The 27,814-nt window shown below is 43.5% G+C and overlaps 1 protein-coding gene across 7 annotated transcripts in view; it reads right to left on the reverse strand.

Annotated features, from left to right (window-relative positions):
* Positions 1 to 6,832: 6,832 nt before the first annotated feature.
* The window catches only part of Rad54l2 (RAD54 like 2), a 156,733-nt gene continuing 135,751 nt past the window's right edge, over positions 6,833 to 27,814 (reverse strand). For all 7 annotated transcript variants that reach the window (XM_058574844.1, XM_046431826.2, XM_058574841.1 and 4 more), the window contains 14 exons: positions 27,342 to 27,538; positions 25,605 to 25,947; positions 24,627 to 24,804; positions 23,072 to 23,323; positions 22,726 to 22,844; positions 20,580 to 20,698; positions 18,864 to 18,963; positions 17,730 to 17,935; positions 16,976 to 17,148; positions 16,256 to 16,452; positions 13,196 to 13,395; positions 12,037 to 12,126; positions 9,876 to 9,968; positions 6,833 to 8,227 (listed from right to left, as the gene is read on the reverse strand). In XM_058574844.1, the coding sequence (XP_058430827.1) occupies positions 7,233 to 8,227; positions 9,876 to 9,968; positions 12,037 to 12,126; positions 13,196 to 13,395; positions 16,256 to 16,452; positions 16,976 to 17,148; positions 17,730 to 17,935; positions 18,864 to 18,963; positions 20,580 to 20,698; positions 22,726 to 22,844; positions 23,072 to 23,323; positions 24,627 to 24,804; positions 25,605 to 25,947; positions 27,342 to 27,538 (3,262 nt within the window). In that variant the 3' untranslated portion in view covers positions 6,833 to 7,232. The remainder of the gene's footprint in view (positions 8,228 to 9,875; positions 9,969 to 12,036; positions 12,127 to 13,195; positions 13,396 to 16,255; positions 16,453 to 16,975; positions 17,149 to 17,729; positions 17,936 to 18,863; positions 18,964 to 20,579; positions 20,699 to 22,725; positions 22,845 to 23,071; positions 23,324 to 24,626; positions 24,805 to 25,604; positions 25,948 to 27,341; positions 27,539 to 27,814) is intronic.

Consider the following 27,814-nt stretch of genomic DNA (forward strand, 5'->3'; position numbering starts at 1 on the left):
CGTGGGCGCGTGCGCTCGGGACCCAGGGGGCGGCCCCGCCCCGTCTCCGTAGCAACGCGGGCGCGCCAATCCCAGGGACTTGGCTGGGGTGGAGCCCACAGCGTACCTTCCCGCCTCCAGCAAGCAAACGGGCTGCCGAGGGTTGACTGAACAACACCCCAGGGTATCTGGGTTGGCGGAAGCTCTATAGCGACAGCCCAGCTCCAGACGCGGGGGAAGTCAGCCTGGTGGCCCGCAATAAAGGGTCAGGCGGGGGTCTGGGAAACCGGACTGCAGAGAACTGTTTGTACAGGTTAGGAAGGTGCGACACAGCAATGTCAACTTCTAGCATTGGTACAACCCTTAACTCTGGCCAGTTTATCTAATTGAGGTTTCATAACATGCTTGGGAACCAAGCAACACAAGGCCACTTGCTTCCGTTTTAAAGCTATAGAAGCTCAATCCCATTCTGGGCTCAGGGGAGAAACTAGTGGATCCAACCTCTCAACAACATAAACATCTGCTTCTGGCTTCCACTCACCCCCTACTAACTTTCCTTCAGTGGGCACAGGAATAATCATTCTCCCATCCAACATTTATCAAGTACCACTTCCTGCCAGACAGTTCTAGGGGCTGGGGATACTGAGTGAACAAAACCAAATCCCCGTCTTCTTGGAGCTACTTCCAGGGGAATTCCTCCCTTAGTCTCCTCCAGTACCCTGGATGTGGCTGGGGAAGGCTACTCTGACCTGGTTTAGCCTAACCTACTGCGAATTCCTTGAGGACAGGTTCAATCTTCAGCTTCTATCTCAGAACCACAAAGCACTATGCTAGGTGCCCAAGATAAAGCCCTGGTAGCCTGAGAAGCCTAGGTTTACAGTGAAGGAGGTGGGGAAGGAGACAACTACCCTCATAAGCCTGCTTATAAACAAGACAGGCTGGGCCAAGGACAGTCTTGGTCCTTCTGATGAGGACTGCAGTTTGGAAGGGGGATCACTCTAAAGGGAACACAATGAAGGTGGCTATAGAAAAAGTCAAACGCCATGTGGGCAGTGTATCTTGTGAATCCCACAACACCAGCAAAGGGCAGGCTGGTCCCACAGAGGTAGTCATAATCCTGGCTTTCCCCCCCTCTGTCTGCTTCACATTTCTTCTTTCTACAGGCAGAGGGGACTAAATCTTATCCACAGGGCTAAGTCTGTCCCCATACCCTGGGGAGACTGGCAGAATGGGCAGCTGGTCCCCTAACTCAGGGCCAGGCCAGCAGGTTCTAATGATGAAAATCAAGCACATGACTATTAGGTATACATTTGGAAGCATTTTCTGTGACACGAGGAGTATGGCACTGGCTCAGAGACAGTCTCTGCCTACAGGGTTTGCCCATCAATTCTACTTCTCAGAAGTTGATGAGCTTCTTCCAGGAAAAGTCTAAAGTTGCCTTTTCTCACCTTGTCCTCTCTGCCCAGTTCCTTTAGCTGGGGTGGGAAATCAAGTTCAGGGTGTGCCTTAGGAGCTTCAGAACTCTGTTGTGGAAGGGGAGCTAGCTTTCCACTAGGACTGTAGCCATCAGTCTGCCAGGCTTCATCTCCCCACTGCTTCCAACAGTGTAAACACCACCTTGGTAAGATCTCTGAAAGGCCTTGGCTGGCCACTAGGAGTCAGCAGCTTGCTTTGCAAGGCACTTTCTTCACCCCTTGCAATATGCCTGAAACCTGCTCATCCAGTCTTTATCCTACACACTTTCCACTCCCAGTCCCAGCTCCAATAATACATATCACCCTGTCATGAGCCCAGACTTGGCCTTCCCTTTGCCTTCCATCTAAGGAATTCCCACATAGGCTCTTTTTATTCTCCCTAATTTCCATATAATATTTCCCCAGGATTCCTTCCCTTAATGAAACTAGGGGAGCTAGAGTGGACTATCCCCTCCCTCCCCACCTCCTCCCACTGAAAGCCCTGGTTAGCTTTCTGTGGGCAGTGGCTAGAGTCCTAACTCAGATGACAGAGAACACACATGCAGTGTAAGATTGCTTCCTGACAATGCCACTAGCCACTCATAGACACACCATCTCCCACCTCCCACTGATGCTGGCCCAATCCCCAGCCACTCAGCCTAGACAGGGCTGCCCTATAGGACTTGCCATGGCTGAGGACCAACTAGCCTTAATGACTATTTTGCTGTTTCCCTGAGAGCCTGGAAAATGGAGGGTAACAGAGGGTACCCAAACCTCTTCAGGTGAACAAAGGCTGAAAAAAGCAGTGAACCTCACTGCCAACAAAGAGCCTGCTAGCAGTTTTCCCTCTGTTCCCATCTATCTCACCCCCCAAGTGCTGTCCCAGTGCCACTATGGTGAGTTATATTTTCACCAACACTCACCTAATCAGCTGTCCAGACAATTCCTTAATCAGACAACACTGCCTTCTTGAGTTTAAATTTTATTTTACAAAAAGAGAAATAAAGAAAACTGATAGGCAGTTATACTGACTTACAATTGTTCTGTTTTTTTTTTTTTTCTTAAAAAAGTGACATGAAACACAAGTAAAAATAAATACGTCATAGAAACAGCCAGTTGCCCAGTCTCTGGGGCAGAAGCGCCTGTCCTGCTGAGAGAGGAGGGAAGCCCATGATCACACCAGCAGCTGGATCACCCAGCCACAGATGCTTCTCTAAGCCAGGCGCAGGTCCCAGGCCTCAGGGGCGTCCTGAGGAAAGAAGACGGAAAACCAAAGCCAGGTGCCAGGGCCATCTCCCCCATCCCACCCTACCCCTTACCCCTGGCAGCAGTGTGGCCTTAGTGGTTATCCATTGTGACCCCCTCAACCCACCTGGACCCTCTTCCCCTGATCCCTCTGAAGAGGGTACAAGGAAAAAAAACCTGTCTTGGGCAGGCCTGGGGGATTCTTCTGGTTAGTCCCCAGCCCACCCTGAGTAACACAACCAGATAACAGTCATTTTACACCCAGGTGCACATGAGCACACATGTGCACACACATTATCACACTCACTCACTCAAACACAGCTGGGCTAAGCTCTCTTCTAGGGAGGGTCCTGGGTCAGGTCACAGTATGAGGTCCCCTCTCATCTGAATATCATCCCAGTAGTAGCAGAGAACCCAAACCTCCCCTAGCCCTCTGCATTGCAGATTCTGCAGCCTGCCTGGCTACCTCTCCTCACTGCACTAGATGACTCCAACAAACAGACCTATGAGAGGGGAAAGGAACAGACTCAGGTCCCTGAAGAGTAAAGAAGGTGGACACTGCCTGCTCAGGAAGTTCATCGTTGTAAAGACTCAGGTATTCATAAAAGGCCTAAAGCCAAACTAGTGGCAGAGAACAGACATTGAGGGACCACAGCGGCAGAAGAGAAAAGGCAGAAAGAAGAACTGAGTCTAAATGGGAGCAACAGAGAGCACAGCATTCTCAGGCCTTGAGGTGCCGAATTCCTGGGACCAGTCAGCAAAGGGCCAGAAAGTCTTCTGGGGGTCCTTTGGAGAAAGGATAACTTCTCAAAAGAATTTTGGTGAAGAGCCACTTGGCTGAGTACACAGAAAGCCATGGCTCAAAGGGAGAGACTGGTCATCTGAAAAGTGGGAAGTAGGCAGTCATATCCAGGAACACTAGGAACAAGGAATGTAAAGTCCATAGAAGACCTTCCCCAAGGGATGAGGACGCAGTCCCAGAGCAAGGAATGCCAGGTTTAAACAAATTGATGTAGAAGGCCTTGCTCTGCCGACAGCTTGCTTGTGATACTTGGTTGTGTTTCAACCAATCAGCAAAACTTACCCCAGCTCTTTACTTTATGCTCCCAGAGTGGGGCATTTCATATGTAGTTATACTGAGAATTCCTGGGGAAGAGAGTTCCAAGGACCAGAATTATCCTTAAATCAGGAGAAAATATAGAGGCCTAAGCAGCACAACTCAAAAGGGAAGGACTCACAGATTAGATATCCAGTCTAAAGAAAAACATCTGACCCAACATGGTTCGCTTTCTTTCTTAAATAGCTACTCTATCTCTGCTAGCAGTCTTTATCCACAAAGATATTAAGAAAGGATATCAAGCATCAGTACAAATGGCAATCTTGAATCATTTAGTACTATGTTCCTCAGGAAAAGTAGTTAGGCTACGCAGGATGAATGAGACTTGAGAGACCCTTGAAAACATTTCATGAAAGACAATGGTGAGGAAAAATGCCTAAGCCTGATCTTCTACCTTCCCTCTGGACCACCAGCCTTCCCTGACTTGGGCCTAGATGGTAGGTAGAAGCCACCACTAAATGTTTCAGATCAAAGAAACTGTAAAACATGGTACTTAGCTCTAAGACATTTCCTGCTTCCCTTACACACATGCTCATGTTTGGTGTGCATGCACATTTGCCCACCAGCACATATAAAGAGAAGAAAAATCAGAGATATTTTTTTCAGGTTCATTAAAAACAACAAGAAGCAACAAAACCCATGAAACTAGTTGCAATTCAGTTTCTCATGATCTCACCATCACCCCCTACATAATAGAAGCATATATTATCAGATTAAAAGTCTTCTCTAGCCAGGACAGCTTCCCAGAATTATGGCCTTTGCAGGGCTGAAGCAAGACCTGGACCCTGGAACGACTACTGGGTAGGGAACAGACAGGTGTGTGCTGCCTCTCAGACACCCATCTGCATCCTGGCAACTTCAAATGCCTATTCCTCTAGTGAATCGATCAAGTTTCCTGCTGAAATGGTTTCTAGATTTTCAAGAGAATGCTGCAGTGACTTCCTGTAAGTGAACACAGAAATATTCCTCTATCCCTTTACACACACACACACACACACACACACACTCACACGTCTCTAGGATCCAATGCTCCAGGGCTGACAGACATTAGTGTAACTCAAGTTCTGAGTGTGTTCTGACTAGCTTACTCTTACTGCACCAGCCTCAACCTGAGAGCCTACTCCAAGTGAATCCCTTCACCATCCATTCTTGGGACGCATCTGAGAGAGAAAGCACTGGTTGGAACTGCTATTTTAAAATTATTAAAATAATTTGCATAGCTAAATTGTAGATCTAAGGCTTCTATGAATAGAAGAATTAAGTGTCTGACAGGCTGTTATGAAACAGAAAGCGCCTTAAGTTCCACTTTTGGTGTTATTGTATAATGAACAAACATGCGCGCGCGCGCACACACACACACACACACACACCCCCACCATCAGTCATCTCCCCATCTCTCCCCTGGAAACAAATCCCAAAGTTTGCTAGGCCCTCCAACAATGGAATGGGCTTGTCAGTAGAGATGCAGGTTAAGCAACCTCCTGGGCTGGAAGAGGCAAATGCAGCAGCTACCCAGCCAATGGGGAGCAACAGACAGGTGGTAAAGTTCTAAAGCCAGACAAGTTTATTCATCATAAAGACTGCCTGGCAAAGTCTTGATGGGAGGAAGGAGATGGAGACAACAGGACACAGGATATAACAATAGAAGACAGCCAGTGTTTAAGGACTAGAAGCTCCTTCCCTGCACTGGCAACAAGGAAGGAGAGGCCAGAATGACTAATGTATTCAGGTTCTCTAAAGCAAAAGCCAGACTTAAGGCTCCTACAGAGGAAGGATTCCTCCATGCTCCTTCAAAGAAAATGGAGGCAGCAGACACCAGGCCTGCAATGATCACCTGATAAGCTGGGGAAGCTGAAACACTTCCTAACAGGAAATCAATGGTCCATTCCCTCAACCCAGCAGCTGCCTATCCATAGTTTCACTATCCAGCATAGAGCTGACCTCTATCATTCCAGCAGGACACAGCTCCAAACTGGGGGGGTCACTTACTTCTCAATAGCAAACTCCATGATCCCAAGTTTCAATCTCTATAGAATGAGTCTCACCACCACTAACTATCCAGTCTCAGAATTCCCTGATCTTCCTGAGAGGTCACATCTCTCCAAAACATAGTTGTTTAATCTAACCCTGGGTCAAACCTAACTCTCTTTCCCTGTTAAATTCACCACCCACTCAGGATTTTTTTTCACCAGCAGCTATGGGGTCTAGTACATCTCAAAACGTCCCTATCTCCTACCTTCCTTAACCTTAACTTCCCTGCCACCAAAAAAAAAAAAAAAAAGACACATGAAAAGTCTAAATAATAAATAATTGCCCATAACCATAAGAAATAAATTAACATGGAACTTTCTAACAGGGAGGGAAAGGCCACCAGGATAGGCAGCTGAGGCATAGTTCCACCCTGGTAAAGAATGTCTTTTCCAGCCACACTCTATGACCTCTCACTCACATTGCAGTGCTTTTCCCTCTCACCCTGGAAAGGGAGATCTGCTTAAAGACAACCACTGAGGAAAGAGACAGAGGTCGGCAATGCCCATTTTCTCTCATGATTCCCCCAGCCCCCAATTTCTAAAATAGATGTGGCTCTGAAAACCAGGGACTTGAGTTACCTGGGCCTTCTTTTCACCCAACTAGAAGGAAACTTGTGATTTCCATGGCTCTTCTCCTGGGCTCACCCTGATGTTCAACTAATAGTGCCATGAACCACCACTCTCTGATTTCCATTTAAAAAAAGATAAATTCATTTTTTAGTTTCCCCCCTTAGTTCCTCCCTCCCTCCCGCCCCTCCCATCTTCACCCCTGCTCTGTTACATACATGTACATACATACCCAAACATATACACATGTGCGAGCGCATGTGTATATGCGACACACACGCACACACACATGTGTATACACACACACACACACACACACACCTGGTCTGCTTACTTCCCACCCCTTAAAGAGACCCCATTCCACATGGGATCTCAGTCTGCTCCCCCTGCCCACCCTTCTTCTCTCACTCACCATCCCTTCCCTCCCCTCCCCTCCCCAGGCCAAGCTAAGTCACCCGGTAAGGCAGCTCTCTTGGGAGAGACTGTTCCCAAAGACAGAAATGGGATGTGAACATCTACACTCAGATGGGCAAGCAAGCAAGCAGACAGCATAAGCAAGGCAGGAAGGAAGGGAGACAGGCTGCCCTGCCCTACCGTCCCTGTTTTGGGTCCCTGATTTCCCACTATTGCTGCTCCGTTGGGGTTTTTGTTTTTTGTATTTGTTTTTCCTCTTTTTAAAAATAGCAACAGAGCCCTGCCCCTATAGCTAACCACTCTTCTTTGTCTTCATCCTTTACCCTCCTGCCAAGAACCCTATTCTCAAAAAGCCCAGATCACTGCCTTTCAGCTTTGTGAGCAACCTGCTGGGGACCCCAAGTGAGGTGGGGAAAGCCTCCCCAGCTATTTCCCAGTGACCTCTATTACATCATCGTCCTTATCCTCATCATCATTGGAACTGAACCCCACCTCAGCAATCTCATGTGAGTCAAATGGAGGCACCTGGGACCGGAGGAGGCCACCAGCTGGGTAGCCTGCATGTGGGGACATGTAGCCAGGGTAGACAGACATGCCCCGTGAAAGGTTACTGGGTAAGACAGGGGAGGGAAAAGGCGCAAACATCCTCGGCTCGGACAGGAGTGGCTGTGAAAATGGGAGTGAATAGCTGGGTAGTATCCCTGGCACAGAAGGGTTGAGCATGAAGGAGGGGTTGCTGGCAGTGACTGAGGTAGCCGTGGAAGAGGAACTGACGGGGCCTGCTGGCACCAGAGGGTCAGTAGTCACTGGAAATACCAGGCGGGCATCTGCCAGCAAATTGGACAGCTGGTAGTAGGAGGGGGTACTGCCCATAAACAGGGAGTTGTCCCCAGCCTGGGAGGTGAAGGGGGCGGTGAGGTTATGATTTAAGGAGACGGGTGGCATGGCAAACCCGCCGGAGACTGGATACCCGTGTTCATACGGCTGCACGGGGGCTGGCAGATGGCCCTTCCTGGACCGCCGGCGGGCTGACTCCTGGGCGGCAGGTGGAGTGGCCAACTTTCGCTTGTGGCCCCTTAAGTCTAGCACTGGGTGCCTGCCACCACAAGGCTGGCCAGTCACCAAAAGGGAACTATTGAGGCAATGACTCCCAAGCCGTGACTCAGTTCCAAGAGCTGTCCCAGGAACAGCACTGCTGTCCACGAGTTGGGCCGGGGGGCCAGGCAGGGAGGCATTGGTGCTTGGGGAGCTCTGACGGGATTCTCGAGCAGCAGCCACATCTGCATACTGCTGGAGCTCACTGATGATCTCCGGACTGTCAGGAGAGACGGGCCTGGCCAGCCCCTCAGGGTCAGGGGCTTTGGGTGATGAGGCACTGTGTCTGCCGTTGCTTGTGGACTCACAAGAAGGTCCCTGGGAACCTAGGAACAAAATACAGATAACTTAGCACCAGAATAGCAATAAAGAGAAGAAAAAACAAAGGGGGAAAGCTATTTTTAAAACACCCTATCTTGTGGCCCCCCAAATTCTAATTATTTGATGTCTAAATAACATCACTCAGTTAACCCTTCCCAGATTTGATCCCAGATATAAGTCTAGCCATGAAAAGGCATGTTACTTTTCTGCACCCAGATTTCCCAATCTGTAAAACTCTACCAATATGAATCCTATGAGATAATGGCTATGAAACATCAGATCATTCTTAAAACTAATCAGACCTTTTTCTAGGGGCAAGAGACAGTGACCAGGGGAGAAAAGAGGTAAATGAAGCTAAAAAGCAGTCCATCCTAGTATAAAAAAACAAAACAAAATCCATAGCTATGGAAGAATTGGCACAACTAGGAAATCTGAATATGACCTGGATATATTATGACCTGGTAACATTATAAAATTATTGTTAGCTGTTCTTTTAGTGTGATAATAGTGTTGTGGCTAGGAAAATGTCTTAAATCTTAAAATATATGTTGAAGTATATCTTACAAAATGATATGAAGTCTTCAACTTACAAATGACTCAAATAATAGAAAGGAAGAGAGAGAGGTTTACAAAAACTAACAATTATTGGATCTAGGTGTAGGGTGTATGGGCACTCACACTGCTGTTCTCTCAACCTTTCTGTCTGTATGAAAATTTTCATAACACAAGTTAAGAAGAACAAAAGCATTGTAGCTCTTGTATCTCGGTGGTGGGGAGGATAAATAAAAATCACTCCCATTGAGGAAAACCTGTCAAGAGTTCCTAACACTGTTAATGTGCCACACATATACCCTCTGGCCTGACAACCCCACTTCTAAGAATATGTCCTATGGATACATCCACATGTCACAGTGGTGCAGCAGAATAATCTGAATGTATATCAATAAGGAGCTAGTTAGTGCACTGTGTTATATCCTATCCTGTGTAAACCTTCAATGAGGCATATCGAGAAGAAATGATAAGGAATGAGTTATTACTGGTGAGTGAAAACAGGAATAAATAGTGTATTATAGTATATTAGCATTGTTTGTTTTAAAAATTTACAAAGAAAAGCCAGGCATGACAGCACATGCCTGTAATCCCAGAAACTTGGGGGCTGAGGCAGAAGGATCACAAGTTCAAAACCAGTCTCAGAAATTTAGCAAGGCCCTCAGCAATTGAAGTGAGGCCCTGAGCAACTCAGCAAGACCCTGTCTCTAAAAGGGCTGGGTATGTGGATCAGTGGTTAAGCGTCCCTGGGTTCAATCCCCAGTACCAAAGAGAGAGAGGGAGGAAGGGAGGGAGGGAGGAAGGGAGGGAGGGAGATAGAGAGAGAATTTATTTATATGTTATTTACATATTTTATACACACAATTATATGTCCACACTCACACAACCCTGTATCATAGATAGAATATCTCTGAAAAACAAACAAGTGCTTCTAAGCTTCAGGCTAGCTGGAGAAATAGAAAGAAAAACTTATTTTTCACTTAACTCCTTTTTGTACATTTTGAATTAGGAACTATGCATACATTATCTATTAAAAGAAAATAAGCTAATTACAAACCAAGTCAAACCAATGTGCAGGTTGATGGGAAGTAAAAGTTACCATACCTGAGGCAGCCATCCGACCATCTTCAGGGGCCTTTGGTTTGCCAGTTGCCCGGACAGCAAAGATCCGTCCATCACTGGTGCGGATGTACGTCCCTAAGAAGCAGCATGAAGATGACTTTTAGAAACAGATATGTACTGTTTCCAACAGGCACCATGGGCTGGGAAACAGCTATAAAATTAAGTCTCATTCCCTCTCTCAAGATCCATGAAATGACGAGTCAGATAATAGTTATGGACTCATAATTATTTATCTATTCCAGAAGCATTGATAGTTAGACTACCAAGTATTAGGCACATAGTAATATACTATGACTAAACAAGATAGAAAAGGCCCTGTCTCAAGGAGCTTAATCTCTAGAAGAGAAGACAGATAATTATACCAGAAAGTATAAGAAGAAGTCAATGCAATGGAGGAAATAAAGTGCTATGAAAGAGAACAATTTGTCGCCTTATACTCTCCCCAATACTCTGGCTCAGGTCCTCCTCTTAATCTGACAGGAAGGACCCATATTACTTCATTATCCTCTCTCCTTTGTTAAAAGAATTCAAGACCCACACCTTCTACTCCCTCAAGGCACTAATCTACCTTCTCTTCATTCTTGAGTATGTCATTAGATCAATATTCTGGAGTGTCAGGCCCACCTGTAGGTTTCTAGAATATCAGAACTACCTGTAGGCCAGGAGTTGGCAAACATTTTCTTAAAGATCCAGAGAGTAAATATTTATTGTATTATAAGCTATAAGATCTCTGTTGGCAGCTTCTTAATTCTTCTGTAACATGAAAATGGCTAGGCATGGTTGCATTTCAATCAATATTCACAGACACTAAAATGTGAATTTGGGGGGAGGGGGTATTGGGGATTGAACCCAGGGACATTTAACCACTGAGCCACATCCCTAGCCTGTTTATAGTTTATTTTGAGACAGGGTCTTGCTAAGTTGCTTAAGGCCTCAGTAAGTTGCTGAGGCTGGCAGTGAATTCACAATCCTCCTGTCTCAGCCTCCCAAGCTGCTGGGATTACAAGCATGCACTTCCATGCACAGCTTAAAAGTGAATTTCTTATAATTTTCACATCACAAAATGTTACTCCTTTTTTTTTTTTTTTTACCCAAATGAAAATGCAAAACCCATTCTTAGCATCCAGGTACAGTAACAGGGAGCACACTGGACTTGCCCATGGGTTGTAGTTTGCTGACCTCTGCTCTAAGTTAGAAAGAGCCCCGTTATGCGGTGGGAAGAACCCAGTAAGAGAGCTTGAGTTGTCTTTGTGCATCTGGGTACTTCAGGGAAACTTTTTCCTAAGCCTAAAGGTACTCTTAACTCTAGGGTAAAATCTCTTTACAGCACACAAAAAAACAAACCCCAAAACAGCCTCATATATTGATGGGTTTAGTTAAAGGCTAATATGAAAAACAGGCTTCGATTGTTTCTTGACACTGTTTAGGCCAGCTTTTTCATTCTAGCAATCTCTCTTCACTCTGTAAGGAACCCAGAAATATGTATGGACTTTTTATATTACCACACTCAAAAAATTTTATCACATGCCAGGTACAGTGGCACACATGTGTGTTCCCAGCAACTCAGGAAGCTGAGGGAGGAGAATCTTAAGTTTAAAGCCAGGCTTAAGCAACTTAAAAAGAATTGAGAATATACAGATGTAGCTCAGTGGTAAAGCACCTCTGGGTTCAAAAAAATAAAAAAAAAATCATGCAACTCATGTGTACTAATTCATTCACACAATCATTACATTTCCCAGCCTGAGAGTCTCACTCTGTTCTCCAAGGAAAAAGGTACAAATGACACATTAACACATATGTTGGCTTATAATCCATTTCATAGTGCTTTCCTGTCAGTTTTGGTCTCTGGGTATCTACCCATCCCCCTCCGAAGATTCTCCATAAAAACAGTGGCAAAATACAGAAACACAGGGATGGACCTTGATTCCCTTTTTTAAAGTGTAAGTGACCTTACCAATATTCATTGGGCTCAACCCAACTCTGCCAAGCTCCTAGAAATGCCATTTTCTTATATCCCCCAATTGTGACAATTTTGTGAGATGATTCCTATGCTCATTAGCTCAAGTCATTTGTATTTATTCTGTTTCCCAGCATAGTACTCTCAAACAAAGGCAAGGGATAGGTTCTTTGGTCAGGCTCTCACCTTTTGTCCCACGGATGATGTGGATGCTCTCACCAGCATTAATTCTAGCCTGAACATCTGTAGAGCTGTTGAGTCCAGGAATAACAATATCTAGTGAAAAATAGACCTCAAATTTAGATTGCATAGGGCCTGACTGAAGAAGGGAAAGAAAATGCAAAGACCCATATCTGTCCCAGTTCCTCAATGGTTTCCTACAAGCTTCTCTGTGGAGCAGAAGTTTAGAATCAAGAAAGGTGAAATAGGCAGAATCTTTTACAATTGTCTCAACAAAGAATACTAAGAAACCAAGAAATCTGCTCATCTTTCCAATTTTCCTTGCTTTAATTAAAAATTATAGTTTTAATTTAGAAAAAAAAATTTTAATTCAAATGGCATTTTATCAGTTCCACATCACTTCAGGCTCCAAAAGTGGCCTCATCCTCTTCCATGTTGGCATTACTCCACACACAGTAAAGAGTATTTTCAAGAATCAGCAGAGAAATGGGATTGCAAAGAGCTCTTTTTTTTTAATTGTTGTTTACTAATTTCACTTTTTTTTTTTTACAATGGACATGTATTCTTTTTATTCTCATATAAATCAGTTAAGATGTTTTCATTTAAATTTATATGTCATGAATATTCTAAATAGCAAGATGGAAAATAGGATCATGAAATGCTTCCTTCCCAATCACTTTGAATCACAGAATTAACTAAAGGGTAACTAGGCTGCCCACCTTGCACTATTGCTCACTGACCCAAAATGCTCCAGCTACATCAAACTCACAATGAAAGAAGCAAGTGACAATTCAGGTTTCTAATTACATAGGGAAGTTGATAGCTGTCTTTTATACCTAACTGATCTTATGTCACCTAGCAGGACTCAGCACATTCACATCTCTGTGACAGCTTATGAGACCTACCCTGTGATCTAATGACACTTCTATAATCGCTGTGTGCTCAAAGGATTCCATCCACCATACTCAAGAAAACCCAGTTCTGTGTTTTTCTTAAGATATTTCACCAGATTGCAAATTCTTCTCTGCTATCTTCTCTATTCTTACCTACAGTGCCAAATGTAGTAAGGTCTAGAATACAAAAGGTATTTGACAAATATTTCCTAGTGAACAAAGTCATTTTAAAAGGGATGATACCCCTGAATAGAATGGAAGAGTTCTCTGACCTGTTGTGGTGACCACCTTCTGCACGAGGACTCCCGCCCTCTGCAAGTAGTTAATCGGGAAGTTCATGGATGGATTTGTGCTGGAAGCAGAGCTTACAGTGCCTCCCAGTGGGACATGCCGTGGCATCATAGGGATGGGGGTGGACTGTACAGGACGAACACTGGCCACAGGCTTTTCATCACCCTTCAGTGTTGGCTGCCTATAAGAGAAAGACAAACAGAGAGTTGAGAAGAACAGCTCTTGCCTCCCTCCAAAGGCTGTGGGGCCTCTCCAGACTGCCCTATTCTACATTCTCAGTTGGTGCTAAGAGAAGAATCAGAAGAACCTACAGGGTCTGGTCAATTTAAAAGGAGACCAAAGTCAGACATGGGGGCACATGCCTGTAATTCTAGCTACCTGGGAGGCTCAGGCAGGAGGCCCACAAGTTCAAAGCCAGCCTGGGCAGCTTAGTGAGATTTTGACTCTAAATAAATAAATAAATAGGGCTGAGGGTATAGCTCAGTGGTAGAGGGCCCCCAAGTTCAATTTCCAGTACTGCAAGAAAAGGGGAAAAAAAGATAAGAGGCAGATCTTAGAAAGAGTGGCAGAGAAAGATGCAGAGGGATAACACCTCTCCAAGAGAAGCAGAGTTAGATGTCAATGGAATACCACCTTTCTGGAGATAAGAGGAGCCATGTGCTTCTCTAGAATTTGGATTATCTAGATCAAGAGTTAATCCCTTGAAAGGAAGTTAGAATGATACCAATATGCACAGAGGGAGGAAGAGTTCTTCAGACCACAGGGTATATTACATTAAAGACAAAGGGGGTAAAGTTTTCCTCATTTACCCTTGTGGTAGAATATGTTTAGGTGATCTTGAGAGACTGTCCCAACCTTAAGCCATTTTTACTCTCTGAAACCTCAAGTCTTGATAAGTAATACAAATACCCTTCTCTATACTACTTGTCACCAAGCTCCTACTGATTCCTGAGCCAGTCTTTAAATTGCCCCTGTAGTCAGGACCACCACACAAAAGCAGCAACAGCAGCATTACTGTGCACAAAAGCCAAACTTCTAAATGACCCAGTGCCACAGCCAATATGAGAACTGGCTTAACACCAAAATGTTAATCCGTAGTCAATAGCTCATTCTTCACTATCAGTTTCCTTTCAAATGGATGTTGGTACTCTGAGAAAGTTATTCCTGATTCAAGATTTTTTTTAAAAGTTCCTATCTCTAATGTCTTCAGTCTTTGGGCCTGGGGTAGAAATTCCCTTGGACAGGTATGTTCTTCCTCAACTGACTGAAGACTGGCTCATGAGAACACTTTTATACCACTCTGCTTTTAGAATTGATCTGCATGATTCCTCAATCACACCACTCTCAGATTGCTACAGGCCCACTGGGGAAGCTCCTTGGTCAGTGTGGAGACCAAAGTTCCCAGATAGGCTTGGCAGGAGTTAGAGACCCTGGTTAGATGTCAACAGGATTCCTCCTAGGATCAAAAGTCAGATAGATGATAGGATGCCAACCTAAATTTCATATTCTTGCTAAGGCTAGGAATTTGGGCAGGAAGGCCTCTTCAGGTATCCAGATGGGATAAGGAATCAGCAGAATCATGGTATGCCCCCATCAAATGCAATGAGAAGCTAGAATCTCCACAGGGCCGAGGTAGGCTGGAAACAGAGCTAACTCCTCACAGCCCAGCCTGGACCATTTGTCACATTTTCTCCCCAAAATGCTTTTCTCCCTTTGGGCTCAGACTTAATCTACTCCTTGTGTTACAAAGAAGAGTCCAGAAAAAAACAGAGGTGAAGGACAAAAGCAGAAAACCTTCCCAGACAATAGTATTTTTGAAAATGACACAAAAATAAGAAGCCTGAGGCTTTAAGAGTGACTTTCTACTTAAAAGTACATTCAATGAGTAGCAGCCAGCTTATCATGCAAAAGGATATACGTTCTATTTCCAGTACCAGCAAAAAAAAAAAAAAAAAGCAAATTTATGCACACAAAGAAAAAAATCAGTATCTTGTACATAAAATCTTAGAAATTTAATATTTTCAAGTCCTCATTGGCAAGATTATTTTTTACATGTGACTCTTATAAATTGATTCCCCTCAAATAAAATAATTTGCTTTCATTCAAAAAAAAAAAAAACTAGGCAATTAGAAGATAGGAAAGGCAGCAGAATACAACAGACACTAGTATGGCAATATGTAAATCAATGGATGTGTAACTGATGTGATTCTGCAATCTGTATACGGGGTAAAAATGGGAGTTCATAACCCACTTGAATCAAAGTGTGAAATATGATATATCAAGAACTATGTAATGTTTTGAACAATCAACAATAAAAATTAAAAAAAAAAAGATTAATCCTAACCAAAAAAAAAATTAGGCAATTAAAAAATGCAAACCACTCAATCAATGACTAGACAGTTGATCTGGTTATTACAAAGGAAGGTGAGGGCTGAAAGGCACTTTGTCTTTAAATACAGAAAAAATTGACACATAGATACTTGTTCTGTAATATCTAACAAAAAGTCTCCCTCCCTCCTTAGTAGTTGGCCTCCACACAGTTCACATTCTCAACTATTCAATAAATTTTCTTGCTCAAGATCATCGCACACTTACAGAATTAAATCCCATTAGGAACAAAAGTATTCCCAGACTATAATCTGGGACCAGAAAGAACATGGCCATCAGCTTGAACTTCATTGCTATGTGAATTCTAGAGCCAAGGTGCTGGGATAGGATGAAACTGAGGAAGGGCTGAACTTTTGTGTTTTGGGAAGCTGTATTCCCTTCTGCCCCACTCAGTTCCCCCAGGAGTCCTTAAAAGCTCTTCTGAGTGAGAAAACCAGCAGCTCACTTTTCCAGCCAGGGCAGTGAAAACCAGAGTCACTTAAAACACCATGGTTGCTAAACTACTTTGACACCTGACCCTAGAACAAAACCTACCAGAGTTCATGACAGCCAAAGCAGCAGATTGTAGGCTCTCCCTTTGGTTAAAAAAAGAAATTGAAAAAAATTTGGGCCTGGCCTAGCAGCAGACCCTCCCTCCCCTTTCAATAACTCACCAGTTCCTCTGACTGAAGGCAGGGATGCTGGTCAGGCTCTGGTCACTGGCAGGGTAATATTGTGCATATGATGGGCGGGTGTAGGGAACTGACGTGCGTTTGTCTTCCTCATAACTTTTCTTTGCTGCTTTTTTCTCAGCCTTGGTCAGTTTGTGATCCTTTCGGTTGAGGAGCAATGACTCATGCTCGAAAGGCTCCTAGGGACACAGGGGGATGTTGATTTAATTACCAGTCTTTGTGCCAGCATGACTGACTGCCCTGCCAACATACTGATGGACAATGAACGTTACTTTGAAACCAAGAAGGGGCTGGCTCTCTCCAGCACTCGTAAAGAGCCTGCTCATAGGCACACATAAGCAGGTTTACTGTCTTTCTGTCATAATTCTAACCTAGTACCCACTTCAGACACCTAAGCCTGTCTTCTCTATTAGAAAATTAAGAAACTACATTTTCAGAACTTCCCCCCTCTCTTTCTGCTATATAAACTCACAATGGCCAAATTATTCCACATGTCTGAGCTCAGTACTCCTAGAATCTGACAAAGGGTAGAAGCAGGTGGTTGGAGTAGAAAAGGGACTATCTGGGTCAAGGAAAAGAATCAATTGCATCCCAGATGTCTGAATGAAATACAACTTCAAATGAAGAAAGCAAGCTTGTCAGACAAGCCTCCTCTGACAGAGTCTGCCATGCTTGGGGACTTCATAAATACTGGGTTCTTACCTTGGTGATGAGGTGAGGGTACTTCAAACAAGCAAGCTGTAGAACTGACTCCTTGATACCTTTTACATTCAAGGATGCTTGGGGAGCTGGCTCCTTCTCAACAAAGTGCAGTAGGTTTTCCACCTCTTTCCGGGTAAAGTTCAGCATTGGATTTAGATCATCTACCACCCGATCTAGAAGAGAGAAGAAATAAAGAAAGATAGCACATGGCAAAGAAGATTAAAAACACAATTACAAAGGTTAGCAGGGAGAAAGGAGGTTTTATGTGGCAGAACTGTCACTACTGATGAAAAGTCATCCCATACCTGAAAGTCAAAGGTCAAGACCAGGAATGATAGTGAATGCCTATAATCCTCATCACTTAGGAGGCTGAGGCAAGAGAAGGCTGGGCAACTTAGAGAGACCCTAAGAGAGACCCTACAAAGGGCTGGAGGTATAGTTCAGTATTGGTTAAATTTCTGATACGGAAAAAAAAAAAAAGTCTAAAACCAGGTCTAAGGCCCTGGTGAAATGAAAACATCAGAAGAAAAAATTGCATAATTAGCTTGGCTCTTGTCATTAAATCCATCTTCAACAATGTGAGGTCAATCCCTTTTAATGGTTGGAATGAGAATAAGAAGGGAGGAACTGCTGGTTTTCTAAGATTCCTCACCTGCCTATGATCCCATACCCTGCTCTTCCCCTCCCACCTTTGATACTATAAGGAAGGCAGCTTGTATAGATGTACCTCTGGAATGCCTCCAAGATAGCCCACCTGACATGCCCTGCTTAGAAATCTGACGATCATAGATCTTCTTTTCAAGCGTATAATCAGCCACCAAACGATAGATGTGACAGGGCTTTTTCTGGCCATAACGGTATACCCGACAAACTGCTTGGGCATCATGGCAAGGGTTCCAGGAAGCATCAAACACCACCACTCGATTGGCGCCAATTAGATTCACACCCAAGCATCCGGCCCTTTAAAACATAAGGTAACAGTCATTGAGTCTTTAGTCTTAAAGAAGGTTTTTTATCAGCTTTGCCCTCCCCCAACATCACTCTTCATTTTAAGCACAATATACTCAAGAATTTTGCTGTCCTGCTGAAAAATAGTTATGTTCCTCAAGCACTGAAAAGTATACTCTTAAATCCAACATGGCAGTGCCTACAACTCTCTATTCCTCTGTAACAAGTAAGGCCCCACATCCTGGTTCCAGAATGATATCCTTGGTCAGGGGATATTTCTACACACAGATGTTTCCAGTGTTTTTACTCTAATCACTGAGGGGAGTGACAGGCTCATACCCTGCTATGGAACATTCCGGTGGCAGAAGGCAGCACAGCTTTTGAGGTACTTGGCATGAGACAAAGGATGCATCAGCCTTTTATGATTACTTTGACTATTCACTTTTTCAGGCACTTTCAATTTGTCACATTGTCTATGCCTCAGAACAATTCTCAGAGAAAAGCTAATTATAAATGTTAATAAAAGTCTCAAAGAACTTTATATCACTACCACAACTGCTCTTCTACCACAACTTCTTTTTGGGATCCCCTCTCTGATCTCAAAACAAGTTACAAGGCCAAGTACAGTGGCATACACTTATAATCCCAGTGGCTCAGGAGGCTGAGACAGGAGGATTACTAGTCAAAGCCAGCCTCAGCAACAGGAGGCACTAAGCAACTCAGTGAGACCCTGTCTCTAAATAAAACACAAAATAGGGCTGGGGATGTGGCTCAGTAGACGAGTGCCCCTGAGTTTAATTCCTGGTACTAAATAACAACAACAAAAAGAACAAGTTACAAACCTGAGTAGACTTCAAACCTGAGAGCCTTTGGGGTATATGCCTATGTGGCCAATTGTTTGAACACACGCCTTTGACCTCCCCTCACAGGTTTCACTCACCTTGTGGAAAGAAGGAACAGCCAGGTGGTGAGGTTGCTGGGATCATTGAACTGATTAATGAGTCGCTCCCTCTCAAAGGCAGGGGTGCTACCATCTAGCCCTAGGAAGGAAGGAAAAACCACAAGAAGTATACAGATGAGAGCAGGGATATTCAGCAAAAATCACTAGGAAATGTGTTTTATGAACAGAAACACTACAGTGCTCAGATCCCACCCCTAGACATATCATGGGGCTACAGTGAGTCCAGGCTTCCACAATGTAAAAGTACCCTCAGGTGATTCTCACATACGACAAGGATCATAAACTACTTTTCTGCCCTTTTATCTTAGGGTGAATTCTAAGACCAAGGCTCTTAGATTTAAGAGTGCATGTACTCACCTAAGAAGCTTAAAAAACAAAGGTTCAAGGTGATCTCTCTACCTCAGCCCAGGGAGTCCTGGGGTGAGTTCAGGGAGACTAAGGATTCTGTGTTTTGGTATGGGTAACATTCCTCCACCAGATATTTGCATTTTTAACAAGCTTCTTAGGCTAAGAACTTGCTTTAAAAAGACATAAGAGCAATAAAGTTGGAGCAGTTGAATGTAACACATGAATGAAAAGAGGAGCTCAAAAGGGAGAGGGAAAAAATATATCATACTATTATGGAAGCAATAGTATAACTGCTCAGTATTGTGGTCCTCAGTGAGGACCCCAGCCTATCTCTCCAACCTGCATTCTCACAATTTCAAAGCACAGATCACCACTGACTCATTGGGCAAGTCTACAGTGAACACAAGTTCTGTGCCACACCCTGTACTTCGGTCTCCTTGCCACCCTCTAAACCTCCATTCCTCTGAATCTTTCCCTTAGGCCAGTGGTTCTTACAGAGCATGGTTTCTCTACTCTTGCACTTTCCAGGGGATATTTGGCAATATGTGGAGACATTTTTGATTGTCAAAATTGTCTCTAGTGAATAGAGACCAGAGATGCTGCTAAATATCTAACAATACACAGGACAGCTCCCTATAACCACAGTCTGGCCCAAATGTCAACAGAGCTGTGGTCAACTATTTCTCAACTTTTTTTCCATTACCATTCCCCTAAGGACCGTTTTTAGACATTTTCCCCCATCACATCATGTCTTCCATGAAATTTTAATACACAGATACACTATACATCTGTTTATGCATTATATATAGAGAGAGATATATATGTGACTTATACATTGAAAAAAGTTAAGAATTTTCACACGCACACACACACAAATTTTCACCCTTTTAGAGGTATTATTTTCCCCACAGAGAAAGCAGGACTGACGTATGCTCACTCTGCTCTTCTGCCTTGGAATAATTTTCAGGCCACTCTCACTCTATATATTCGAATTCTCCCCATCTTTTCTGAAACACTTCTCCAGCCAGTCTCACTACACTTATCTATCCTTCTTAGAATCCCAGAATGGGCAATCAGTGCTACATTTGCATTGGAGCTATTACATCTCAAATGAAGACAAGGGCAATGCCTTCTACTTCTCTACATGCCTCCTATTTTTCCCAAATCCCCCCAGTCCCTAATATATTGATTCATTCATAAAAGTTGGCTCTTAGGGTCTTCCTGCTCCTAGGCTAATCACAGATCATTTTTATGCACTGATGGCGAGCAAAGCATGAGAACAGGAAAGGAGAGAGAAGGAAATCAGATCTTTCCAAGGCTCCAGGAACGAAGCAGCAATAAACTCACGGAAGTAGCTGACATTTCGAACCCACTTCTGTGCTCCCTGCCCTTCAGCACCAGGCAGACAGGGCACTTCTCGTTTTCCCAGGAACTCTTCAATGAGAGCCAAGGTGGAAAGGCTCTGGCTGAAAGGGAAAATATGGTTCAGATGGCTCGCAGATCCCAGGAATCTTGTTCCCAATAGGCCTATATTCATGTATAACCTTCTGACAATGGAAGCTCCCACAACCTATTACCCATAAGCAGCAACCCCACCAAGAACAAGCAAAGATATTCTGCCTAGCTCATAATGGAAGCAGAGTCATCTACACTCTTATTACCATCACTTCACTGAAAAAAATAAGTCTCTCCATCCTTATTTCCTCCACTAAGAAATTTGGGGGTTTAGCTCAACACTCAAATAGCATTAGTACTACAAACCAATACCAAGTGAATATACATTAAATCTAATCATGAGCCACAGGCAATCTTACGGATCTTGATAGGGAAAGAAAATGACTTGGCTTCTTCTAAAACAATGCAGATGGCCAGTCTTCCCTAAAGTAATCCTTAAAATCAGAGGTCACTACGTTCTCCCAAGTTAGAATCATTGCTGCCCTCTCAAAGAATGTCACATGTATGCATGTATGAATATATCACAATGAATCCTACTTTTATTCAGAAGTACAATGTATCAATTTTTAATATAAGTAAATAGAAGGGAGATCAGTATAGCAAGGAAGGGGACTAGGAGAAGGGAGGAGGCAAGAGAAAGGGGAATTACCATAGAATGAAATGGAGCAAATTATGTTTCGTACACATATGATTATGTCAAAATGAAATAATAAAAACGGGCTGAGGCTGTAGTTCAGTGGCAGAGGGCTTGCCTAGCACATGTGAGAGACTGGGTTCAATACTTAGTACTGCATAAAAATTAACAAATAAAGCCATTCGGTCCACCTACAACTACAAAAAATTTTTTTTAAATAATAACAATAAAAACATAATTTAAATGTGTCCCATGTAGAGGCTCCCAAGGTAGGCTCCTGCCACTTGGCTTTTCTCGGGGCATAATCTGGTCAGAAGAAAAAAGGAAAAGCAATCTACTACATGTCTGTTTTCCTGGGAAGTCCATTCTTAATGAGACTCAGAGACTGACAATGTGACTATGAAACAAATCATCACTTACTTGGCCTTATATACAAAACTTTTATAGGGGAGGTATAAAAGCAGATTAGAATAGGGATCAGCAAAGGTTTTCTGTAAAGGGTCAAATAGCAAACAAACATTTTAAGCTTTGTAGATCACATATACTCTGCTGAATATTTTGTTGTTGTTCTTGTTTTACAACCCTTTAAAATTTCCAAAAACTACTTTTAGCTCTCAAGTGGAAGAAAACAGTTGTGGTGCACACGTCTGTAATCTCAGCAACTCAGAAGGCTAAGGCAGGAGGACTGCAAGTTCAAGGCCAGCCTGAGCAATTTAAGTAAGACCCTGTCTCAAAATCAATAATAAACCAGGCACAGTAGTGCATGCTTATAATCCTAGTAGCTCGTGAGGCTGAGACAGGAAGATCGCGAGTTCAAAGCCAGACTCAGCAAAAGTGAGGCGCTAAGCTACTGAGACCCTGTCTCTAAATAAAATACAAAATAGGGCTGGGGATGTGGCTCAGTGGTTGAGTGACCCTGAGTTCAATCCCTGGTACCTAAAAAATAAATAAATAAATAGGTTGAAACTGTGATTCAGTGGGAACAAAAACCAGCCACAGGGGCTAGGGTTGTGACTCAGTGGTAGAGTGCTTGCCTAGCATGTTTGAGGCACTGAATAGATTCTCAGCTCTACATATAAATAAAAGAATAAAATAAAGATTCATTAACATATATATAAACCAGTCATGGGCTGTATCTGGTCAAGGTCATAGTTTGAAGGATTAGACAATGATCTCTAATGTTAGCTTAGGGTTCTAAATTGTTCTCTGTGGAGAAAATGCATTGGACAAAGAAAGATACTCCAAAAGAGAAAGACAAAATGCAAGAAAGGTCCTCACAATAAGTGTTTGGTTGAAAAGGCACTGCAAGAGAAAAAGGAGCTAATGTGAGCCTACTTGGTCTCACTCGCCGAAAGCTGTGTTAATCCTTACCAGAGAAAGACAGTCTCAACTTTCTCTTCCTACCTGAACACAAGGATCTTGTCCCCTAGCTTAACACTTTCCTCAATCAGGTGGAATAGTAGTACCATCTTGGGAGAGTTTTCCAAGACTCCAGTCTGGTAATTAGTCAGAAGGTCCTTGGCCTGCAAGAAAAAAATGAGACAGCTGGGAGCAGGTCCAAAGCCAGATGATCAGGAATAAAATTCTCTCCAAGACCATGGCCCACTGGCCACCTTTAGAGTTCCCTGCACAGACCTTGGCAGTATACTACATTGTGCACCTGACTCTCTCACAAAGTGGGCCATGCACCATCTAGTTTCAGCATTACTTTATGGTTATTAATTGACTCACCCATTATTAATTGACTCACCCATTCATATGTGACAATGTTGTTGCCTCGCTCCTGGAATGGGTTGAAGCCAACCCCCTGTAGGAACTTGCTATTGGTTGCCTCTCCCATTGAGGAAGCCAAGGTTGTATCCTCTCCCTTGCCTTTTGTTCCCTGTGGTGGGCAGCGGGCACTGGTCCCTGCTGAGCCAAGTTCTTCTACGTCTAGGTCCTGCTCATTGGCCAGGTTCTCCTTCTGAAGAGCTTCATACAGCACATCAGGGTGATTCCAGATCTGAGGTAAAAGGAAAGAAAGGGGCATAAGACAGAAAACATTCCAAGGGTGTCCCAGAGAGTGTGGAAATTTACACCTCACACAGTACACACGGTCACACCAAAAGCTAATGTACCTCTAACACCTTCAAAAAGCCTGCACATTTGCTTTTACTATCAGCTCTGATGACCACAACACATGACTGGGAGAGTTCATACCAAAGCAATTCCAGTATGTCTGGTATCTAATCCAAAAGGCTGCGTCATAAAACTTGCTTTCTTTTTTTTTTTTTTTTTAATATTTATTTTTCAGTTTTTCAGCGGACACAACATCTTTGTTTTGTATGTGGTGCTGAGGATCGAACCCGGGCCGCACGCATGCCAGGCTAGCGTGCTACCACTTGAGCCACATCCCCAGCCCAAAACTTGCTTTCTTATTCAAATAAGAATAAGAATGTTTTTGTTTCACTATGTGGCTACAGTCAGCTACCATATGAAACAAGTCTAATTTCTTCCTATGAACAAGATGTATCTGACTTATATATGACCAATCATATGTCATTTCAGTGATCATTCCTAGCAATAGTTGAGAATTTCTGGAAGAAGAGCAGGAAGGAGGAAGGAAGAAAAACACTGGTCCTGAAGCACTATCATAGACCACTTTTGTTTTTGTTTCCTGGCTCTAGTCTACAACTGTGGCTACAACAGAAATACTTTAAAGAAGCATTTCTGAAGTAACTCACTGAGGTCTGTGTGCCTCATCTGTCCACATACATACATTCTAGATGACTTATTGAAGTAGTGAATAATCAAGAATAATACATAACAGGTCTGCTGAGAGTACAGCCAGGGTACAGAATAAAAGAAATAGTTCCCTCACTAACGGTATGAAAGAGATTAAAATCTGATAAAAAATAGATCAGACATAAAGTTGTTCACATAGCTTGTCTAAGCTGTACATTTCTTAAGAACTGATAATATTAACAGTCCAAAACTTCACCCCACAATATTCCTCCATCACCACCACCCCTTTTCCAAGTGAAAAGGACAGTGAAAAAAAAGCAATTTCTCAAGTTTAACAAGTTGTGCAACTGAGCTGCAAGAGGTACCAGTTATACTACAGTTGTGCACACGCCTAAGAACTGTGTGGTGCACAATCAGCATATGTTTTCTTTGAGCCCTTACAGAGCACTCCAGTGCAGGGAACTGAGATGGCCTCTCCGGCTTTATTCTTCCTTTATCAAGGACTCCCAGCAGAAGTAACTCACTGAGGACTGTGTGCATGCTTAGTCCCCAACACAATCTTCCATGAGGCCCCAACGCACCTTGCAGCACACGCAGAAAGCCTTGAGAGGGTTCAGCCCCAGCCAGCCACTGCTACCACAGTCTCGGAAGCGGTCCATGAACTGTGTATACAAATCTCGCTGGATCTTAGATAGCCGCACCAGGATCACATTCTCTTCCTTGGCAGGGAGATGAATCTTCAGCACAGTGTGGCCTCTCCTAGAGAGGCAGAGGTTAGAAGTGGCCAGGAAGTGTGGCCAGATGGGAACAATGCAGGAAGAAAACATGGCCTTACACTCCTGACACACCTTCCTTTCAAGGATCTCAATATACAACCTTTCAATAATGCAGAGTGGTTTGGCACCATGAAGTAAAAACTTGTCTTAAGAATAACAACCAAACCAGGAGGCAGAGTGGCCTGTCTTAGGCTATTACTGATTGAGTGACCAAGCCCAATTCCCCCAGCTGCCTCCTTTCTCTATACATACCATCTTAACAAGGTTTTAAAGGGACTGCTTTAAACTAATCTGAGCTAGCTACATCAAATAAGATGCTGAGACTGGTAAGGCCATAGCCCTAGAACCACCACTTCTATTCTTTCACCCAACTCTGCAGAATGCTAGCTCTCTTGCTTTTCTCAGCAAGTAAAGCAGGTATCTCTAGAAATTTCTTTTTAATTCTTTTTTTTAAGGTATTAATTTTATTCATTTATTTATTTATATGCAGTGTTGAGAATCAAACCCAGTGCCTCACACATCTAGGCAAATGCTCCACCACTAACCCCAACCCCAGCCACATCTCTAGTAATTTTAAAGATAACTTTTGAGTGAAGCACTTCTAGGTCAAATTTTCATAAGACCGAAATGGTCTACTAGCTATTTACACATATCTAGCTATTATCTACTAGGTATTTACACACAGGAAAGTTTATTACTACGAAGAGCCCTCACTCATAATAGCCTTGGAAAGCTCACTGCCCCTCTGAGGATGCAGAAAACAGGGCCCTGAGCCTGGCTTACCTCTGCACAAAGCCCTCCAGGAGGCTGTGCAGGACATGGCTCCGGTACCGCATGAGGCGGACGTCCTGAGGCGTGCTATCGATACACTGCCCATTCAGAATAGGGCGTTCAAACATGTTGCTGAACTCCTGTCGAGTGCCAAGGAAATCAGGGCGTACAAAGTCCACCATGCACCAGTACTCGATGAGGTTGTTCTGCAGGGGGTACCCAGTCAGCACCACCCTGCGGCGAGAGCGTATGTTCTTCAGAGCCTGTGAGGTGCTGGCCTGGCAGTTTTTGATGCGGTGTCCCTCATCACAGATCACCACATCAGGACCAGGGCGGCATAAAGCCTTCTCAAACTCTAGGGAGGGAAGAGGATCCGGAGTCAGAGGGTGAGAGGGCCTGCTCTTAGTCAGTAATATGAGAAGTAGGGGAGCACCCTGGAGGAGACAGAAGAAATGAAGGAAGCAGGAAAGCAAGAGTCAGCTCCCGTTGGTGAAAGGGAGCCAGCCATCCAAGCTCCTGCATGTTTGGTGTGATGCTAACCTGGCCATTGACTCTTGCAACAGGCATCCCCTCTCCCCTATCCCTTTCCTTATTTCTTTATTCATTTTTAGGCTAACAGTAAAACTGACTTGCAACCCTAGGACTTATACTAACCAACTGGACAGTAGAGAGCAGTAACCACAGAGTGCCAGCTCAGGATTAAAAATACAGCTGGTAGGAATAATCCAAATCCTTCACTAGGATTTCACCATTATCAGCATCTTGGCTTCTTCTGAGGACTGGCTGCTAGGAGCTAACTAAAAGACAAGGTCTTCCCATAATTATTCACCAATCATTGCTAAATGGCAAATTCATTCCAACTCTGCCCCTGAAGAAAACCTAGACCAAACATAATCTCACAGATGAAGAGAACTATAAAATGATAGCCTCTGAATGTTTCAAAAACTTTCTTCCCACTGGGTACAGTGGCATACACCTGTAATCTCAGCAACCCAGGAGGCTGAGGCAGGAAAATCACAAGTTCAAGACCCCATCTCAAAATAAAAAATAAAAAGGGCTGGGGATGTAATTCAGTGATAAAGCACCCTTGTGTTCAATTCCCAACACAAAAAGAAAACAACTTTCTTCCCCAAATGGGCAAAAGCTCCTTAGAGGAAGAAATAGAACTATGAGTGGAATGGTTTTCCCTAAAAGCAACTAGGGTAAATTCTTTTTCATAAATTTGCACATAACAGTACTACTCTTATATCTTTCTATGAGTGATTCAAATGCTTTATAAACTGGATGCAGTGGTACACACCTGAAATCCTAGCTACTTGGAAGGCTGAGGCCACCCTCAGCAATGTAACAAGACCTTTTCTCAAAATAAAAAAGGGTGGGGAGGTAGAACATTAATGCATAAGGCCCTGGTTTCAAAACCCAGTATGAAAATTTTTTTTAAAAATTAAAAATTTTCTTAATGTTCTCTCAGAACATCTCTAGGAAGTGGTAAAGGGAGTAAGTACTCTTCCAACTATTCTGTGAGAGAAACAGGGATAGATGGACAAATGAGTTTCTCTAAGATGGGTGTGGCCTGCATGAAAAGCAGCACATTCTGAGAGCCACTGGAGATTATCTAACCCATCGTGGAGACTAGGATTTCTGGTTCATGATAATTCACATCAATAATAAACTTCATACCTGTCTAGCAGACATTATTTCTTTTTTCCTGAAATACCCCCAAAAATATTTCTGGGACAGGTTGCCCACCTCTCCGAAACTCCTGCTGTCGATCTTCCTCATCCAGATCAATGATGACCGGGTGAGAACGTTTCTTGGTTTTCTTCGGTCTACCTGTGGCAAAGGATTTCTTCAGAGTGAGGAGTCTGTACATTTCGTACCCCATCAGCAGCACCCCACCCTCTGACACCCAATCAGCCATCACTTTAGCACGAGATGCCATCGTCCTGCAAGAGTAAACAGAGAAACTTGTGTGAGGTATGAATTATATCTCAATAAAGTTGGGGGTGTGTTTGTGTTTGTTTTTTAAAAGGTAAACAGAGATAAAGTATTATTGCTTTTGGGAATAAGCAGGAAAAGTATTATTCCTCAGGAAGAATCTCTTATACTCAAAGCTTTGTTGTATATTTAGAACTCCTTACTGACAAAGATTTCATGTAGTATCAAGTATAGGACTGGTCAGTTGCCTGAGACTTTCCTTTCTCATTCCAGAGACCCTACTT

Source organism: Marmota monax, unplaced genomic scaffold (genome assembly GCF_021218885.2).
Source record: "Marmota monax isolate L192 unplaced genomic scaffold, Marmota_monax_Labrador192_F-V1.1 WCK01_AAM20220418_F8-fsc00022, whole genome shotgun sequence".
Lineage (NCBI taxonomy): Eukaryota > Metazoa > Chordata > Mammalia > Rodentia > Sciuridae > Marmota > Marmota monax.